At 39.5% G+C, this 21716-nt stretch overlaps 1 protein-coding gene across 6 annotated transcripts in view; it reads right to left on the minus strand.

Annotated features, from left to right (window-relative positions):
• The window catches only part of LOC123971735 (inactive N-acetylated-alpha-linked acidic dipeptidase-like protein 2), a 580586-nt gene that overhangs the window by 167058 nt on the left and 391812 nt on the right, over positions 1–21716 (minus strand). For all 6 annotated transcript variants that reach the window (XM_046050743.1, XM_046050744.1, XM_046050745.1 and 3 more), the window contains one exon: positions 1140–1286. In XM_046050743.1, the coding sequence (XP_045906699.1) occupies positions 1140–1286 (147 nt within the window). The remainder of the gene's footprint in view (positions 1–1139; positions 1287–21716) is intronic.

Below are 21716 nucleotides of genomic sequence, written 5' to 3' on the forward strand. Positions count from 1 at the left end.
ATTTCCGAGACCGAGAAAAGACCGAGTACAAAGGCGGTCGAGACAGAGACAAGACCAAGACCATAAAAAAGTGGTCCTACGACCGGTCTCGAGTACTACAACACTAATTAAAACACTTCCTGTCTGTACAACATATTATATATCTCTCCTTGTGAGGGAACGTCCACATAGAACCTATGTTAGCTCTACTTTGTCTCTTTTACATGTCCTAAAGTCTCAGTCAAGAAAAGAAATACTGCAGGAAATGGAATCACCTGCAGATTTACAGATTCAACAAAAATGCTATTAAGCTAGTGCTAGTGTATGCACTTTCGACCTTACCCGAACCGAGTCAAGCTTATGTGTGTATCAATTTGGGTTTTGTCTCTCTTCCTAAATAGTGTCAGTGCTGTGAATTTCACACTTCACTACCTATTATTTTCAGGTTGTGAAGATGCCTTGAGGGCGGATAAACATCATGAAGATCTCTTGCACTAATTAAGCTTGAAGTTGCCATCCTAGCCAGAAGTTCCAAATTTGAGTGGGCCGACTTAGCTGGGGCTAAATCTCTGTGTTTCTACCCTAAGGCAGTACAACAAACATCAATACTGCATTTTTAATGAAAATAAACGGGGGTATGCATAATTTGTAAGCTCTGCGATCTATATCTGTTGCATGTATAGAGGCATAATCCATACTGCAGTGTTTCAAACTGAATCTGTAAATTGTGTTGAAATATTTCCTTCTATCTAAATAACACTATTAGTCCATTACCATCCAGTCCCAAATGAGTCAGAAGTGGACAGGTCACTACACTGACATACTGTTTTTCTTACACACATATGATACACACAGACTATTGACAGGTGTGTGTATCTTTACCGAGAAAGGTTTTGCTTCCATTTAAGAGCTAAAGGTAAACAAGTGGGGGCCTTTGGCAAACTCAGCAGTTTATCCAATTAAATCCGTTCACAGCTTTCTATCAGAAATTGAAAAACAAGGTGTGACTGTGTCTTGCATGCATTAGAGTTGCTCGTCGGCTCTGCAGTGATCATACACCTTAAACTTCAAGTGAGGCAATGAGATGTGGAGGGTCATCAGTAGGCAAAAAGAGAGCTGTGGAAGTAAAGGAAACGTCTGGTGTTTTGCTTTGGGTGTACCTCGTCTGCTTTGGTCTGCTCAAAGGCAAATTCCATGGTGGGCACGGCCAGTTGGTTGGCGAAGAAATTCACATCTCCAGGCAACTGCAGCGAGCTGACTTTGGGTTCAGGGCAGTTGCCACCACGAATGCAACTTAGCAATTGTCTCTAACAGAGAGGAGACAAGATAAAAAGAAAAATACCGTGGAATGAGTGAAGTTCATTGGAAAGAGACAGGGTTTAGTAGAAAAAACTAGCTCAGAGGTTTACAGAGGTGAGACATATGGTGTGGGTTAAGTTTATCAGCATCTAAGGGTACGTTCAGACTGCAGGCCAATGCGACCCAATTGCTCATATGTGACTCAGATCTGATCTTTTTATAACAGTGTGAACAGGCCAAATCACATGGACTCTGATCTTTTCCTGTTCGGATTTGGGCCACTTCCATATGTGGTCCAAATCTGATACAGATTGGATCTTTTCAAATGCGACCTGCAGCATAAATGTAGCATAAAGTGTTGCATGGAAAGTATAGTATCTGCTGAAATAAAGACATTGTTTTCACATGTCGGAGCACAACAATATGTCAACTATAACTGTGCAGGTGCTTCTAAAAGTCTATTAATCAATCAGAGAGGTGTCTAACAGGTGATGAATAATCAAGTGCAGAATAAGTCACAACTAAATGTCCATGATGCTACAAAACACTGACGCTATTTGCCAGGCTGCATGGTCCACATTTTTTTCACTATGACAACCTCAGGTTAGAATTGTAAAGATGGTCATACTTTCTTCTATAAACACTCAGAAATATTAAAACTGGTAAGAAGATATTAAAGACAGAGCATCAAACCATTCAGTTTTATTTTTTCTTCTTTCTAAACATACTGTACTGAGTACTTTTTAAAAGTTTGTTTTTCTACTATATATCATCTATACATATATTAGAATTAAGGACAACAAAAATGAAAACACAATTTTTTTGTGTTTAAAATCAAACTTCATGTATGGTGAGAAACATGTTCTTTTTCTGTAAAAAGTGGAATATATACAGTATATTTATATGTATATATAAGGTTATGTGTATATTTGTAAGTAGGTTAAGAGGCATGTGTTTCCTACTAGGTAGAAAAAGAACCAAATGAAAAGCCATAGCTGATTCCATGATATACATCTATAAATCTAAGGCTAATGTAATCTGGGAGAATGATTGATGGAATAATTGTAGTATAACTACAACTAAAAAAAACCACTATGATCTTGTATTGAACCTTACAGGTTGAGCTCCACAACCTTACCATGCAGGCCTAAACATTGACTGAATTTACAACTATTATACAGGTACAAACTGGAGCTTAAATTTTCCACAAAAAAGGTGGAACTTATTAAAATGCAAACTTGTTGTGGCAATTTGCATGCCCTTGCTGAAACCTTTAGTCATTACAGTGCTTTCTAATAATTACATTCTTGAGGAACATCTGGACCTCAATCATTTATTTGTTGCTTTAGGCAGATCTCATCTATTGTAGTTAACCGAAAATGTAACTTAAATATAATTAGGGACCTTTAATTAATGTCCCATACATTGTAGCACTCCATAAGTATCCCAATTAAATGTTAGGTGACTCTCACAAAAGGCACATTTGCATGCAAGTTGGTTTATGCATCTCTACACTGTGTTTGTGTTGTGCCAGTGAGGGAGAAAGGGCTGGCTAGAAGCACCACTTCAAGTTTGTTTGAATGCTGAAGTCAATCAGAATTGTCAAGGACAAGCCTAAATTGCGCTAAATACAATATAGGGCTGTGAGAGGGAGGGGTGAGGGTGTTATTAACATTTGGCATGTGGCTAATTGAACAATTCAAGCTTTTTTCACAGTTCTCTATGGCGAACATGTAGCTTGTCACCTGGGTTGACTGCTTTTTGAGTTACTCCTAATTGAAAGAACAACAAGGCCGCTGTACAGAAATTGTTTAGACCAAACAGGGTAGTGGAAGGAAACAGAATGCAACACTCAATCAATTACAGCCTTATCTCAACTGTCCACATCTGCTGAGCCCGCCTGATGTCCCCATGTTATTCTGTCACATTGCATTTAATTAGGGTTTCCTTTTATCAAGGTCTGTCAAGGGGAGAGTGCTCTGGTGTCCAATCATCCCGACTGTCACTGACACGCTGTTGTCAACCTTTTCTATTTAATTTTTTCTAACGACTGTTGCTCTCTGAACATTCACCACAGCTGTGACACGTCCCCACTCTAACTGAATGAAGTAAATAATACAATTTAACCTTGCCTCAACCTGCCAGCATGTACTTCAGTGTCACAATAACATACATTTTTTTAATCTCACACTTTTCCATTTACTCCTACAAAAAGACTGGAAGGACAAAAAACATTTACATGCATATCAATATTCATGAAGGGTATTTCATTACCCTCTTATGACTAATTGCGGGAGTTAACAGGGTGGGAATAAATGCTTGTTCATGTGTGCACAATTTAAAAGTTGATTGAGATTCATAAGGGAACTTGCACAGAGAAGACTCATCACTATATTGTTTGGCGTATTCAGCTTTCTTTTTACTTACTGCAGCCTATTAGTGTGGAATTCAAGCAAAGAACAGAAAGCCCATAGAGTTTAAATCCACACACAGGAAATTATGAATTTTAGATTTGCGGTTAATTTAGAGTAAATTAGACTATACAGGGTAATGAGCAGCATAGCATTCACAGACATGATGGCTCAACAGAGAAAGAAAAACCAACAACTATTCAAACTTCGTCAATGTAAAATAGGTTACAGAATGTATTACAGCACAGGAAACACTGATTGATTGGCTTTGGGTGCAGCACTGACTACTTACCCGTAAGGATGGAGTACACACAAGACTCGGCAAGCCAACCAGCCCATCCAGTCCAGAAAAGGGAAACAATGTCATTTTCACAAACATGTGCAATCAGTTACCTGTTGAAATCTGGTCACATGGAGGACTACAGTTCCACTCAACCCATTCTCACTCCCCAAGTCATCACATATGGACACATGGTCAAGACCCCTTGGCGTCAGTTTGTAACACTCTGGAAAAGCCCATAGCATCATAGTCAACACACTGGGGGAAGCCGTATATCGACATTTAAGAACGCGAAAAGCAAGTGTATAGTAAATAACAGAAGGAGGTGGTTGGGATGTGATAGGTGGTCAACATTGATTGTTTTTTGTGAAGTTACTTACATTGTCAAGTTACATAAGTTAAGTACCGTAGTTACTTATAACCCAAACCATGACGTTATCCTAAACCTAGCACCTAACCAAATTTCAAAGCAACGTAAAACACTAGTTTTATTTTGAAAATCTAACGTTGCATATCTATTGTTGCTAACTTGATCACAGAGTACCCAGGGCGTGAACAAGCAACACCAAGCGTCCATATGTGATCAGTTGTGAGTGACAATGTTTTGGTTCACTAGGCAGGACTGGTGAGCCTCTTCAGACAAAACTTCTGTCTCTGCACTCTTGAGTCAAATAAAGCAACTAACTGGGCAACTCTGGCGAGGTCTTGAGTGTGCACCTTGAGCTGTCACACGCACAAATGTTCATGCCCCACAGCTGAACTCTCACACATTTATGTCAGCCAGTAAGGGGCATTCACTACTCTGGGCGTTGCATCTATGGCCAAAAAATGAAACCGATTTTGTAGGAAGTATTACATTAAGAAAAGATGCACCATACTACTTCTTGTGAGTTTTGATTGAAGAGCGCAAATCTTTTCACATTAACAATTTTGGAAAAATAAAACACCACAGTGAAGAGCTTGTAATGGAAAAGATGGATAAAAACTAAATGACAGAACTCAAAATCTGGGTGTGTGCACTCCATTACCAGCAGCCAGGACGCAATCTGCTGTTGTGTGAGCATTTTGAAAAGACTCATTAAATGTGCAATAAAACATAAAATGATTTCCTCTGAAAGAAAATATGTCTGAAATTTGTAATAAAATTTGTAATGTTGACTCTCAGAGAATGTGCCCCTTGCAGGTTTCGAATAATTTTCAAATAACCTAATTATGTTCTAAGTCACCAGATATTCAACTTGAGTCAAGTCTGACTCAAGTTGAACTCATAATGACTCCTGTCCACACTTGTGCTGTTCAGCAACAAAGGGGGAGAAAAACACATTGTGCCATTAAGGGGTGGACACAATAAAAGCAAGAAGTTTAATTTAATGCAATTTAATGCCAATTCAGTAGTACGTGACGTGTATACTACATACATATACATATGTACCTGCAGCCCATTCAGGCATTCAGGTTGCACAGGAAGTCCAGCTCCTCCAGGATGGCACATCCATATGTGAGAGAGCCTAACAGGAGTGTCACTGTCAGAGCCCTACAACATGACTTCCAGTGAGCTAATGGTGTGCATGTTTCAGACCAAACTGTCAGAAACAGACTCCGTGAGGGTGCCATGAGGGCACAACGTCCTCGATCTGTGCTCACAGCCCAGCACCGTGCAGCTCCATTGGCATTCACCAGAGAACGCCAGCACTGACAGGTCCACCACTGATGCCCCGTTCTCTTCACAGATGAGAGCAGGTTCACACTGAGCACATGTGACAGACATGAAAGAGTCTGGAGACGCCGTTGTGAACATCATCCATCATGACTGGTTTGGCGGTGGGTCACTGGTGGTCTGGGGAGGCATATCCTTAGAGGGTTGCACAGACATCCACGTGCTAGCCAACGGTACCCTGACTGCTGTTAGGTAACGTGACCTGACCTCCTTTGCTACCATCATACGGCCAGTAGAGGTCGCGGCCCAGCAATAAATGCAAATACGGGTCACAATAAGCTGCTGCATAATCGACCCATCCAACCATTTTTCTGGTGAGGACAGACAGAGACAGATGTAGGGAGTGAAAACTAAGCTGTTGTCAAGTCTCTGAAGATGGGAATGATGATAGAATTTGCCAGGTTCACAATGTGAAAAGCGGACAAATACGTATGTAGCCTGACAAAGTGGAGGCCTCTGCTTCTTACCTGATTAGTGTGCCTTATCATAAAGGGTTATAACAGGGCCGGACTCTCGGTCCCAATCAGAGCAATATCATTGGTTGACAAGACGGGTGGGTTTGTGGAGGTCACAGGAAAAATAACACACTATAATATTTGCGTGATCGCCACAGTGACACTGTTGCTTTTCTTGTGTCTAGCATTCACCTTCTGTACAGGCTTAGTCACTCTCATTGTCCTCAGGCTGAGTACAAGCTACAACCACATGTCATCACCTCTGTATTCGCCCGTTGTGCGTTCTACTGGAAAGTTGCTGCTGGACCGAGATATTGGATTAACTTAATTTGAACTTGATTTGCATGAATGCCTGTTATTATAAAACACACCACTACCACTGAGCAATCCAATTTGCGAACAATTATCCATTGAACAAGCACTGACTGCCCACCTTGTACCCAGGAATGAACAAGTTAAAACAATTTACAGAAGTTTCTCCCAGGATCAGTGCTCAGAAAAAACACTGCAATGCTAGTCATAATGTATTCTTCCATATCTTCATTCCTGGATGCCGCCCTGTAGAGGTAAATCCAGTGGACATGAGACAGCAGGGCAAAAGCAGAACAAGGTGGATACATTGCATAGACAAATTTCTGAATGTCGTCAGCATAAAATATGCTTACATACAGGGGTACATAACAAACCAGAATGACAGTCATTTTATTGAGGGGAAGGTCAACACGAGGAGGCGTTCAAGTGCATAAATCTAAAAATTAAGGAGGTAAATTTGTTTAGTATTAGTATTTGTATAGTTTTTGTGGTACTTTTATAGTGTTCCCTTAGCTCCACTTTTTCTCTTTCTCTCGCTGTCTCTCTTTCTCCTGCTTAGTCCATTTTTTTCTCCACACTCCAGGCACTGACTGAACATTGTGTTGATGCCACCAATCACATCAACCAATCCAGGCCCGCCTGCCAGAGCGCTAAGTGTCTGCCTTGCTACATAAAGGACACGCTACTTACTGCCTGACACCGAATGGTTCTATTGAATGTAAATCGCAAGGAGCAGAATTGAAAAAGAATGCGAGATGCAATTTCTAAGGATACTGGGCCGAATTGAGTTAGCATCACTGTTGCTGCCTGCCTGCCCATTCTCCCTGGAATTCCAGGTGTCCCAAGCTAGCCAAAGCAGGCACACGTCTATCAAAATGTAGTGTGTAGGAAAAGCATACTGGTGGAAGAATGAATGGATAGATTTATGAATATCTGAAATCAGAGAGATAAAGTCAGAATTTGAATCAGCTTTATTGTATGTGAATACATACAAGGAATTTCACTCTGGTTTTTCATTGTGCTTAATGTACTTACATATTAGTGGTATGTTGTTGCCCTTTGTTGTGAACATCTCTGTACATCTCATGTGGATTAATTGAATTATTAGTTATTTTGGGGAATATAGGTTGGTATTTCTAGGGTTATATTTCTTTTTTTTGTTATGTTCCTGCTTTGAGCAAACTAGTGCTTCCTTATAACTCTTACAGCTCTGTTTAAACACATTTGTTTCTAACATATGTCAAACGTGCGTGATGACGATAACTCTGTTTCAATAATGCACTACCACACTGGAGCATATAAGCCCCACCCTCGCTGTTGCAGAGAGGAGCAGCTCACTGTTCTGTCCTGTCTATTGCCCTGTGTCCAGTATCTGTTATATAGTTAGTCTGTGTACTTCTGTGTTTTACCCATGTCTGCTATGAGTTTTCATTGTTGGTGTTAGTTGTGTTGTGATCTGTCTGCTTGTGTCTGAGTTAGTTTGTTTGTTGTTTCTGATCTGTTACATCTTGTGATATAACCTGTGTTGTGTCTGTTACCCCAGTAATCCCTCTGCATGTCAGTCTCTCTGTTTTCCCCTGCTCTCTCTCTGCCTGCCTGTGTCTCGTTAGTCTCATGTCGGTCACCTGTGTTGCTCCCGCTCTGCTCGTTAGTCCCTGTGTTTATATACCTGGTGTTTCTGTTTAGTGTTTGTCTGGTCATTGCGGTGTTCTGTTGTGTGTATATGCTCTGTCTGTTGTTGTCATGTTTAGCCTGCCTTATTAGTCGGGTCACCCTGTTTCCCTGGATTTTGGATTTCTGTTGGATCACCTTGTTTTTGGACTCTCTTTGTCAGCCACTCAAATGTAAGTGTGCTCACTTTGGGTTTAATAAACCTTTTGAACTGTACCTGTCAGCCTACGTGCCCTGCATTTGGGTCCTCCAATCTGCCTCACCACACAAGTAATTCTGGAGCATACGAGCCCTGCACGCGCAAACCGCTCCACTCTGCGCTGTTATCTAGTATAATTATTCATTTTATTTTATTATTAAAAGTTGATTAGATGAACATAACATTGACATAATCGAAATACAAACAGACGGACAGATGCACGCACGCACACACACACACACACACACACACACATTCCCGCCTTTATTAGAGAAATAACAAACCAAAGACAATGTATCAACATTATAATGACTTAGAGCTACAATTGTTTTTATTTTTTGCATCAATCTGCAAATTTAGTGAGGAAGTTAGCGGGCTACCGTGTCGCTGTGATGCTAGAGTGTACTGTTTTTGTTTGCTAATGTGGAGCATATAGTTACTTGGCTCAAGATTTATGCAGGGGTAACCCTCTAAATATTGTATTTGTTTGCTTTAAGTAAAGTGACAAACATTTTGCACAGGAAAAAAATGTCATTGTTTCCTCACTTTATGAACAATCTGTATGAATTTTGAAATTCATGTGTGACAACATCTGAGCCTCTTCTTACATGATGTTGGTCGGTAACAGGTCTTCTCTTGAGCGATCTGTCACCACCCTGACAATGAGTTTTCTTGATGTAATTAAGTCGTGTTTTTGAGCTAAACTGCAGACTACAAGTTGTACATGTTATAAGTTCTTTAGTTCATGTGGTATTATGTCCATCTGTAATATATTATACAGGGATGGACATTTTAACACTTTATTTAAAACAAACAAAGACATGCTATATAACATTAAACATTACAATAAGCTATTATTCCATTTTATATCCCTGATTCTAAATTGTGACTAAAGTGTATTTATAAAGAGGCAGAGTCGATGGTTATAATGGAACATGGTGGGAGATTCTTGGTGTACAGTGGTATATTACTATTAGTTATAAAACATTAAATCAAAAGGTCATAATGACTTATTAACTTTGCTATAGCGCCTAATGCATGTTTGTAAGTGATTATAACAACTGTTATGATGTCTTATGGAAGCATTATATTGTGTTATAAATATGTGCATAAGTTATTATAGCAATGACCTTCATAGAAAGTGTTACCAAATTTACTTTTCCATGACATTCCAATATTCTGATATGCACCTGTATTTAGGAGGGAAAATGATCTCAAACTTGTCGAAAGTGCTTTGGTTATATGCAGCTGTAACCCAGCAGGTATTTTAGTCTGTGAACCCTACAGGGATTCAGCCAATGTAAAATAATTCCTCTTGACTTTTGCTGCTATGTTATGTTCTCTGTGCCTAAGGGAAAAAACTTAAATTGCTCAGTTAGATGAAAATCTAGTTTAACCTCCCATCCTTGTTTTCATCAAACTAATATATTTTTTTAAAATACAGCTGGTTTTGAAAGTATTTAGGTGACCTTAGGTTATGGCATTTACTCAACACTTTAAAGGCCTGCGCAGTCTGTGTTCCAGCAATAAAGAAAATGGGGAAAAGAGAAAAATACCTCAACTTAAGTCACAAAGTACGATTATATATAGAGATAGACTATCATTCCATCAGCTGGTGACACAATCTAAAGTCTGGCCATGTACTTCTTCTCTCCTTTCCTCTCTTACAACCCGGCACAGTGCATTAAAGGAGAGTTTTGGATGGGTGAAAGAGAAACAGAGACAGTCTAAATGAAAGTAGAGTCCTTTAGAGGGGGAATAATAAAAGAGAGTGGGAGGACAGAGAGTATAAACAAGTGAGCAGGGAGAGAAAGAGTGAGAGAGAGCAGAGAGAATGGGTCATTTTAGCTTGTGGTGCCACACCGGGAATCAATATTTAATTTCTTTGTCTGCTATGATAAGGATAGAGTGAAATCATTTTGAGATCTCAGTTTACTACTCAATACCACTTAATCTACGAAATCATATGTGGTACACATTGGACTGGGACATATAGTTGAGACTATTCTTGCTTGAAAGAGGCTATGTTAGAGTTAAGAAAAAAAAAACATTTTTAAAATAATAAGACAAAATCCATGCAGGCCCACAGGGTGAGACAAGAACACATGGATGAGCAACCTCACAAAACAATCTCTGAAAGAATCCATGTTTTATTTCCCTTCCTTCATCTTTGTTAACATCCTATTTTCATGATCATAGTGGAATGACATCATTCCTCCCATTGTCCACAGAAAATATGTGGCCTTAACATTTTGTACACTCAGCATATGTCAGCATTATGACACATCGCATAAGGAGGGTGACAGAGAGTGGCAGTGTATTGTAATCAGAATTCAACCCACAGCTACATAAGTGCCAAATGACAAAAACAACTTTGCATTATGTGTGTGATGATAATAATAATTCCGTTCTGGAACGTGGTCTTTGGAAAAGTCATTTGCAGCTGTTGAACAGGAGAGCATGTCCCAGCCATCTAGAAATGAGTGACTGGGATATTAAAGAGATAAAGTGATAGAGGGAGGGAGAATGGGAGGGAGAGTCTCATAGACACAGAAAGAGTGGACCCATAGTCTACAATTAGTGTTTTTCTCTCTCTTAATTGCTTTTACCTGACCTGAAAGGAAAACAAGTCAAGGAAAGATGATATAGTTCCTATAGAGTTAAGATAAAACCACCATTGTGCTAAAACAATGTGACTCAACATAAAAGATCAGATGGAAATCAGATGGTCCAAATTGTGGACTCCCAAATGAGCAATTTGAATGTGCAGTTGTTTGTATGCCAAATCAGTTTTGTGCAGTATAAACAATGGTCAACTTTGAAAACAAAATGTCTGTATTTTTAATCACTTTTTCCCACTGTGATTACACCAAGATCATGGACTGATGCATCATCTTTCCCAACTACAAACGGTTTACCCTGAACAAACTTATAAATGTATAAATAAAAACAATTTTGTTTTTGCTCCCATTCATCATGAGCTGAACTCAAAGATCTAAGACTTTCTCTATGTACACAAAATGCCTTTTTCTCTCAAATATTGTTCACAAATCTGTCAAAATCTGTGTTAGTGAGCACTTCTCCTTTGCCGAAATAATCCCTCCACCTCACAGGTGTACGATATGAAGATGCTGATCAGACAGCATGGGTACTGCACAGGTGTGCCTTAGGCTGGCCACAATAAAAGGCCACTCAAAAAATGTGCAGTTCCATCACACAGCACAATAACACAGATGTCGCAAGTTTTGAGGGAGTGTGCAATTGGCATGCTGACTGCTGGAATGTCCACCAGAGCTGTTGCCCGTGAATTGAGTGTTCATTTCTCTACCATAAGCCGTCTCCAAAGACTTTTCAGAGAATTTGGCAGTACATCCAACCGGCCTCACAACTGCAGCCCACGTGTAACCACACCAGCCCAGGACCTCCACATCCAGCATCTTCACCTCCAAGATCATCTGAGAGCCAGCCACCTGGACAGCTGCTGCAACAACCGGTTTGCATAACCAAAGAATTTTTGCACAAACTGTCAGAAACCGTCTCAGGGAAGCTCGTCTGCATGGTCGTCGTCCTCATCGGGGTCTCGACCTGTCTGCAACTTCGTACAGCCATTGAAGAGGAGTGGACCAACATTCCACAGGACACAATCAACAACCTGATCAACTCTATGCGAAGGAGATGTATTGCACTGTGTGAGGCAAATGGTGGGACACCCCAAATACAGTGAAAATGCACATTTTCGAGTGGCCTTTTATTGTGGCCAGCCTAAGTCACACCTGTGCAATACTCATGCTGTCTGATCAGCATCTTGATGTGCCACACCTGAGAGGTGGATGGATTATCTCGCCAAAGGAGAAGTGCTCCATAACACAGATTTTGACAGATTTGTGAACAATATTTGAGAGTAATAGGCCTTTTGTGCACATAGAGAAAGTCTTTGAGTTCAGCTAATGAAGAATGGGGGCAAAAACAAAAGTGTTGCATTTATAATTTTGTTCACTGTGTAGAAATGTATCATGAAATTTGACTTTGAAACTGATCAATGATTCACTGACACGCGTTGGGGTCACACTAACAAATTAACAAATATTTGCATATATGTGCAGTTATATTAAAAGGCGTGATTAATGTTTCGTTGCCCAATGCATGCAAATAGGGGTGGACAAACTGCCAGAGGACCAAGTGTGAGCCTGCTCTGGCCAGTATATATTAGTTAGATTTGACTATTTGTATAGGTCAAATATGGGCCCAATATGGGCTGAGAATCAACTCCAGTTAGATGCATAGTCATTGATATAGGTATAGGTTAGTTGCTATGCAACCGGCAGCACATATAAAAGCAACAGCCGGTAGCTCCTTCAAACTTCGCTACACTTTTGTTTTTCATCTATTTTTTTTCCAGCTTTATTGCTGAAACATTTCAGCAATAAAGCTTCCAGATTCAAAAAAAATGCACTCCGGAATGTTCTGGGTGTACATGTATGTATGATTCAGGACAATGTTGGGCCAAGCCATGCTGGCTAACTTGGCAGTGGATGCAAACAGTCAAACAAAGTATACATCTCATTTTCCCTTTTGAAATAATATAACTTTTTCACAGCGTTCAAACAATCTGACTTCACACAGTTAGTAATAACAGTAATGATTTCTCTGCTCTATTCAAGTTTCATTATAGTGTGACAGTGAGCCAGCATGCACAGTACAAGATTGAAGTAGCTAAATAGAATTCAGTCATCATTCATTTTATCACATATTTGTACAATGTTTTTTCCGCTCACAGTAAAGAAATGCTCTGTGATTTTTGCTGAGTGGGTTATGGTAAATACTCTGTATTTTTATAGCCCCCTTCTAGTCTTTGCAACCACTCAAGGCGCTTTACACTACTGTCACATTCACCAATTCACACACATCCATACACTGATGGCAGAGGCTAAGGTGCCAACTCCACATCAGAACGGGCTTCAATTTGGGGTTCAGTGTCTTGCCCAAGGACACTTCGGCATGCAAACTGGGGAAGCCAGGGACCGAAACCAGGACCTTCCGAAAAGTGGACGACCCCTCTACCCTCTAAGCCGCAGCCTGGTTAAAAGTCAACATTGCAGAAGACTGCCCACAGAGAAACAGTGCACGTATCAAATATGTATGATCAACCCTAGTTAAGAGCAATTTTGTGCATCCCAAAGCCACCATCTGTTATATACAAATTTGACTGTAATCTGTATTTAATTAATTTAGGGGCCTTCTAGTAGAAGTACAAATTAATCTTACGAAGGTTCTGCCTATGTGACTACACCAGCCTCCACCAAGTACAAATAGTAAGTCTTCCATGGCCTCTGCAGACCAGGCAAGCTACAAACTACTATTGGAGGAATGCATCACACCACAGCGCCAGAGGAATATCACAGCCACAAATAATGACAGTGCTCGTTCTTCACCTAACACACATTTTCATATGCTTTCCTCTACTCATGTCCTGTCGTTGTGATATGAAACTGTGATGGAAGGGCCATCATGACGAAGTCACAAAATGCCTTCCCTGACAATACTGGCAATGGTAATTCAAACACATTGCAGACAGCGTACTATTTCAAACATTATGCCAAGTGTGCTGTTGAACAATCTTGGATGGCTGCACGGCCATAAAGTCAGAGACTCATTCTGATGATTTACTTTGAGCTTCTTTTTCATGGGTTTTATGTGGGAAAACATATAAATTAGACATATAAATGAGACTTTCTTGCATATTCCCTAATGCAGATGATGTTCCTATTTACCATTTACAGCGTGATTCTGAAGCCAGACTATTGTCATCCCTTCTTCGTGTTTGAAAGCCTGACATGGTGTCATAATTCAATTAAAATATCAGCCGTTATTTTTCCAGTCAGCACATACTCTAAGATCGAGTACAAGAGGACGATTTGTCACAGTGAATACAAATTGTGTTCAAAATCCAACATATTGGAAGCATGCAAAGATCTATGGCATTTCAGATACACTGTGTGGATGATTTAGATTATGCATGGTTATTGTTCTGGGGCAATTATAGTACATATATAATTATATGTGATATTTTAGAATTGTTTCAGGTGGAAGAGGTTTGAGAATTCAGACCAGACCAGTGTGTACATGCAAAAATGTCTTGTCTCATCTTTATAGTGTGTTCTGGGTCCCACGGACACCATGATATGTTCTATTCTGGTATCCAGTTAATTGGATATGAGGTGTCATTACCAAAATGTTTTAATATGGATTGTGCATGATGGCAACATAACCTATATAAAAACTGAGCAACTCCATTCACTGATGAAGCCTTTCAAAAATTACAAAATTGTTGTTATTCATCTGTTTTTGGGGGGTGACTGATGAACCATACATAACATGAAGCAAGTGAGTGATAGATATCATTTGTTTTAAAAAAAAAAATGTATGTTGTTGTTTTATTTCAACATGTTGCCCTGCGATGGACTGGTGACCTGTCCAGGGTGTACCCGGCCTTTCGCCGGGTAGAAGCGGTAGAAGATGGATGGATGGATGGATGGCACGGGAAATGAGAATCGACAGTGCAGCACTATATATACGTCAGCAATGTTGAGGGAACTCTGCACTCTATATTTGTAATGCCCCAAAGTTGCCCTGTTTCTCAGTTTGAACCAGGCACTGAAAAAAAACACACTTCTGCTCTAATCAGCCTTGACTCACTTGAAGGGATTACAGCTACGCCTTTTTATTCCTGAAAGGATTCAGCATCAGAATACTGTCAGCCTGCTGGACTCTATTGATGTCAACATGGTCGAGACAGGTGGGTGTGGGAGAGACAGAGTCAAACACAGAGATGAGTCAGACAGAAACACCAAGAAACAGGCGTTTATTTGAGAAAATACTAATATATTAATTTGTTCCTCAAAATGCACAGGTTAAATTTGTCACAATGGGGATGTACTGTGTTGTGTATCTACAAGAGACACTTATGTATAGGTACCAAATTCAGCTCTTGATTCATACTGAAAAAATTAAAGCCAGCATTGAGGCGGCTGGGAATGTGTTTCTTCAATATTTCTTTCTTCAATATTTCTTCCATCACCAGTATTGACTTAAAGTATGTGTGTTCATTCCACTGGTGGTTGGAAAACCTCTCTACTTGAATCAATCAGCTGTGAATGGGTTAGTATCCTGGATGACATAAGATTGTGTATACATCTACAAATACATGCTCCAGACCTATTAAACCTTTTGTCAATACAGCAAAGTAATTGCCTCACAAATTGTCATTTTCATCATGTAAGCATATTTGACGAGGGTTACATGAGTCAACAGAATGTAGTATCTTGGCCAAACAGTCACGATTATTAGATTTGAATTACACTGGATTATTAAAAGTCCCTGAAAACTTGGTTTTGAACTATAGGTTTTGCTGTATAAAATCAATGTAAATCAAATGTATAAATAGGCAGCTGCCAAAGTTGTTTGTAGAAAAAACTTAATTTGATTTTTATAAAGAGGTGAGCCTGCCCATTTTTAACCAGTGAGAAAAACAAGGGTGAAATCTAAAATGACAATCTTGTAAACGGTTCTTAATTTGGCAGGTTAATCATGTTCGTTTAGGAACCAGGCGGACCAACATTACTCCTGACAACTTTTGTGAGGAATTTAACACTTCATGGACTGGAAAAACATCCTTGACAAAATATTTGGTAAAACCATTTAGTTTTATCAACTGTTTATTTCTAATATACAGGGTTGGATAAGAGTATTTACAATAACTTAGTTCAATAAGAGAATAATTAGAATGTATGTGGCCTATAGTACAAACAAATGTCTCACTAAATTAGCAGCATTCTCCATGAACAACATACAATAGGAGGCAGCATGGAGTCATGTCTGAAGACCTATTGACGGGACACATAATAGCATGTACTACAAACAATGTGCGTCCTGACACAGAGCTCAGAGGGGTTTAACAACACCACAGTAGCCAACTAAACTTATATAATGCACACACAAACATGTACATCTGCACTCTCTCACGCACACAGACAAAGAAACATGTATTTGTAGATTCAAACACACAGCTGCACAGGTTCATAGCCATTTCTTGGAGAGAGGGCAGATGAAGGATTAACCACTCTGGTCTTTTTTCAGTCTAACAATGTGCTGTCCACTGATGGCCATTTGTTTTCAAATGGAGGTACCTGCTACAAGCCACCCACACTCCGACTGGAGACTAGACACATACATCTCTGGAACAATACCCAATTAAAACACAAGCTCCTTTACAGTTGCGTCGTATTTTTCTAGCCACCAAAACTTCCCCCGTTTCTCTCTTTCCCCCCTTGTTTCTCTTCCACTTGCCTTCTTATTGTACATCTACTCCCTATTGTCCCCACTCACAGTGTAAATACCCAACAAAAGAAATATCTAGTTGTATTATAATTGGTTCCCAAGCACCCATTCCAAAACTATCAGTGCAGCAGTATCTCCATTTGGAAGACAGGTCCTAGCAAAGTAAGATAAGTAGGAAGTATTACGGCAGTTGTGCAAACATGATTAACGACATGTTTCTAAATATTGGGAGGTAGGGAGCATGCTGGGGCAGCTCTGAGACTCTTGAGATGATGAATAGAGTGATAGAGTGCGCCAGAGATACAGCTGCCACCAAATGGACAATTAGGTACAAAGAGGTGAGATGAGACGGAAGGGTAAGTAAAAGTGAACACTGAGGAGTTTTTGGTTTGGTTAGTACAGCATTACTCTGTAGAGCTTTAAAGATGCATCTGAACACTCTGCTGCTGGGACCATAAAGGTTCTGTACACAATACTAAAGTGGATATAACATTTGAGCTGCTATAAGAGAGTCGTCTACAAGGATGTGTCACAGCACCAAAAAGGTTCAAGATTTTGTAGTGATAAAAATCCAATGGTTTAAAGGTTCAGTGTGTAATATTTAGGAGGATCTATTGACAGAAATGCAATATAATATTCACAACTATCTTTTCAGTGGTGTATATAGACCTTACATAATGAACCGTTATGTTTTTATTACCTTAGAATGAGCCATTTCTATTTACATACATTGTGGGTACCTCTTTGATGGACGTCACCATGTTGCGCCATTTTTCTACTGTACCACAAATGGACAAACTGCTCTACAGAGTGTGTTTCGTCACCACGTTGAATACATATGAAGAAGAAGAAGAAGTAGTAGCAGTAGTAGTAGTACTAGCAGTAGTCGTCTCATTTGTTAAAAGTAAGAAGAAAAGTGACATTTGGACAAATGGAGGACCACGCGAAGCCACCGTAGTTTCTCCTACGAGCTTGGAAAGGGTGGCTGACGGTGCATTCATTGGGTGGCGGACAGAGGTGGAAAGTAACAAATTACTCACACTAACGTAATTGAGTAGCTTTTGAAGTAGTTTTTTTTTTAAATATGTAATTTTACTTTTACTTAAGTATGTTTTATTTAAAGTATTGTACTTTGCTACATTTTCAATCATATCCGTTACTGAGTAAAAAAAAAGTGCAAGGGAAAACGTGCGGTTTTATGATGCATCAAGTGCAAGAGAATAACAGTTTTATGATGCAGTGTAAGCTGTGAAAAAAAATGCTGTATTAAGTTCCTGCTAATGCAAACTCAACATTTCCTGCTGCTGCAGCTTCACAATAAAAGCATTTAGCTGGCGAGTTGACTTTTCACAATAAAAGCATTTCTCTGCCAAGCTGACTTTTATTTTGAAGTAATCACGGGAAATGCAATCTGTTTGTAAGTGAGATCAGCGCTGACCGCTGTCATATAGACCGCTGCAATGCGTCAACACGACAAGACATCCGTCATTTTCAACAATTTTCTGACAGTGGACCAAATATAGCAGGGCAGTCTGGAGCAGACACAGTGAGCTGTTAGATAAAGAGCTGCAGGCGACGGGCTGCACACCTCCACCTTCTCAGCCAGGTAACCAACTCCTTTCACTTTCGCTGTTCGCAGACTCATGTTGTGTGCAGCATAAAGTCAGATCCTGACTGCTCACATAGTTGTGGAAAATACCAATAACTGCCCGACAATAGTTTGTTTAGCTGCCAAAGACTTTTGTGCCCTGTGGTATTAAAAGACATCTGCTGTTACCAACAGTAACTACAAGTGTCTCACGCAAAATAATGGGCAGCTGCATAATAGCATCAAAACAGGTTAATTAATACCATTCAGAGTTACATTTACGATTAGGCTACAGATTTTAACCATCGTTCCTCAGTTAACTCCTTGGCTGCGGTCTGAGAGCATTTTCTAGTTAAGTAGGCCTATGTAGATTTATCATTATAGATTTAGGCCCATCATGTTTTTAAAGGAGTCTGTTCACATTGATATTAAGCGAATAAAAACGGTGATTTTGTGAAAGTTGAAAATATTAAACAGTAATATGGCAATTGACAGTCCGGCCCCCACAGTGTCTGCTTAGAACAAATGTAGTCGAGGACCCCTGATGTAGAAGTCAGTTAAATAATAGCCTACTTCCATTGGTGATTAAAATAGTTAAAAAGTTCATAGTTTGGTAAGATGCTTTACTCCAAATAGCCAAAAAGACATCGGTGCATGACAATGTTTGTTGGCATTGTAAATAGGGATATGACTTCATATTCAGTGTAGTGTTTCCCGTTTTCCCAGTGCAGCGCGGCCTGCCATAGTAGCCTATAATCTGTTCCGCCACAATTTTCCTAATAATTAAAAACATTCTCAAACTAAATTAAATGTCGTTATTTTTCGCCACTGATATGGCAAAGTATCTGTCAAACAAACTAATACTGGAAGCGCCATATAGCTTTATTCTGTTGTTTTAACACTTAGTTTGTCTGCGTGTTGTTTGTTTGCTCTGATAACGCTAATCCAAGACATCTTTGTAGTACTGTCCATGTTGATTCCACATTCCCACCTAAGAGCACACAAATACACTGAAGTCTGAAGAACGACTTCACAACTAGGTAGATGGGATGAGGAGTATGTGAATGCACCGTAAGCAATTGGTTGCAATCTGCAACCCTCACCACTAGATGCCACTAAAACTCACACGCTGAACCTTTAACTTACAAAAATGTCTCTGTTTAACACAAAATATTGTTTACATAATTTAATCACTCATTGTTTCTGCAGTGGATGAGCCATTTTCTGGTTCTATGGAGAGAGACGAATGTATAAAGTGACTCTGACTCAGGTACAGACTACAACAGACCAGTGTGTACGTGTGTCATCAGTAGGGCCACACATGAGGGCAAAAAACTTATACAAAAATAATTCTGGTTTATTTGAACTGGGGTCCTTTTTTTAATGTAATTCCCATCATTTCTATTGGCAATAATAACATTGTTGAGTTAGGGGACGTCTAAATTTTTTTGAGTGATTCGAATAGGTCTGGAATTGTGCTCATTGATGGCTGTTTCCCCAGTTGAAGGCAAAACTGAGCCAAGGGGTATGTTTCCATCTTCCTGCTTTATGCACACACTGTAAGATGAAAAAAGGGCAAAGACTTGTAATTGACCAAAAATACTTGAAATATTTCCTAAAAGCTTGGCTGAGTTGGAAAAGATTGTATATCAGTAGAAGCAATATGCGACGCTGTGCAATTAGAACAGTCTTAGCATGTGATTTTAAGGTTCAGTGTGTAATATTTCTCTGTCATCACGCCGTTCTTCTTCTACTTGTATAATTCCGGCAGTTTAGTCACTACATTGAATATGTACAAAGAAGAAGAAGAAGAGGAAACAATAATATGCAGTCTCTGAGTAGTCCTCTGGTTTATTAGAAGTAAGAAGAGAAGTGACATTTGGACAAATGAACGAGCACACGTGTTATTTAGCACGGGAGTTGACAGCCTGCAGGTCTTTATACCATGAAGCCAGACTGGGACAGATACAAACAGCTGATGGCAGAAATCACGGATGTGGATTTTCCCAGATGGAAGGCTATAATGTGGGACAGATGTTTTCAAAGCGGTGCTGAAGTTGTCTGTTTCCTGCTGGACAGGTACTTAACTTAAGTTTGTCAGACCTTGCGTTTACAATGCCTTTGTAAACTTCATGTATTATGTGGTTTATAATAGACTGTGCTGCAGAAACAGTAAGGCTTACATTGTCCTGTTATCTGTCAGTGTTCATACTTGATGCACTAGATGTGATAGTTTTTTGAGATGTTCTTCATTTACTTTGGTATGTTAGTCCAGATGAACCAACACTCCCAAGTAGTAAAATACTGTTTTACAGGAGTATGAGACATCATGTAGCACTTCATTTCTTGATGTGGCTGTTGTTTATAACAAGTAACAGTAATATTAAAAACATATGGTTTTACTGAATAATTATGTAAATATAATTTCGTAATATATCTGTCTAAAGAAACCTAATTTCTTGACTGGCAACTCTCTGCTATCTCATAGATGATGATCTATGTCCTGTCTCAGGCACCATAGCTATACCACTTGTTTGAATAAGGGAGGGCGGGTGCAATTCACAATACTCACCACTAGATGTCACTATAACTTACACACTTAACCTTTAAATGTGTACTGAAGCACCATTAAAGAAACAAACATCAGATCTTTGTAGAACAATGACGAGATTGTAACACTTAATTTTTGTTGCGCCCTCTTCTTCTGCAATGGTTTAATGACTGGAGAATTAGTGCCACAAACTATTTATCTCAATGCACCCAACTCCTAATATTCACACTCGTGGATAGAAACACACACACACATTAGCAGTTTCTTTTGCCTATTTTCTGTAAATTCTGTTAAAATTTTGTATGAAATCTGGCTACTCAGGGCTTTGGAGTCATGATTAAGAATAGAATATCTTCCTATGACAGAGTCAGAAAAACAAATGGCAATTTCCTTAATTAACATGGCGTGTTAAAGTTGAAGCAAGAAGTTGGTCTGTAACTGTTGTAGTTATTATTAAATAATTGTTCTCCAAAACAATCAGCTTTTCAGGAGCAAAGCCAGCATTCAGGCAGAACACTGTAAAACAGCAGGTGGGGTTGATACACCGTCAGTCGAATTGGGCATATGGAGAAATATATAGGCGATTATGCTCTGGGTAGCAAAATTTGGAATTGCAAAAGTGTCAAGTTGAGTGAGAAATTGTTCTCAGGCTATGAAGAGAAAGCCAGTCAGATTGAAGCAAGTACACAGGCTCCTGTAAGTTTCCTTTTTCCTACAGCACTATTTACAGCAGCACTAATGTCTCCTGGGTATTTATGACCAGCATGAAAATGATGTCTGAGCATAGGGTTTACATAAACCATATTCCTTTAAGAAGACAGTATTGGAGCTGCTGCTACAAGCATGAACGGCTTAACATGACGCCTGACAGAATGAATGAATTAGATAGAAAAGGCAGTAGCAAAGAATATGCACAC

The sequence above is a fragment of the Micropterus dolomieu genome, linkage group LG05 (genome assembly GCF_021292245.1).
Source record: "Micropterus dolomieu isolate WLL.071019.BEF.003 ecotype Adirondacks linkage group LG05, ASM2129224v1, whole genome shotgun sequence".
In the NCBI taxonomy this organism is placed as follows: domain Eukaryota; kingdom Metazoa; phylum Chordata; class Actinopteri; order Centrarchiformes; family Centrarchidae; genus Micropterus; species Micropterus dolomieu.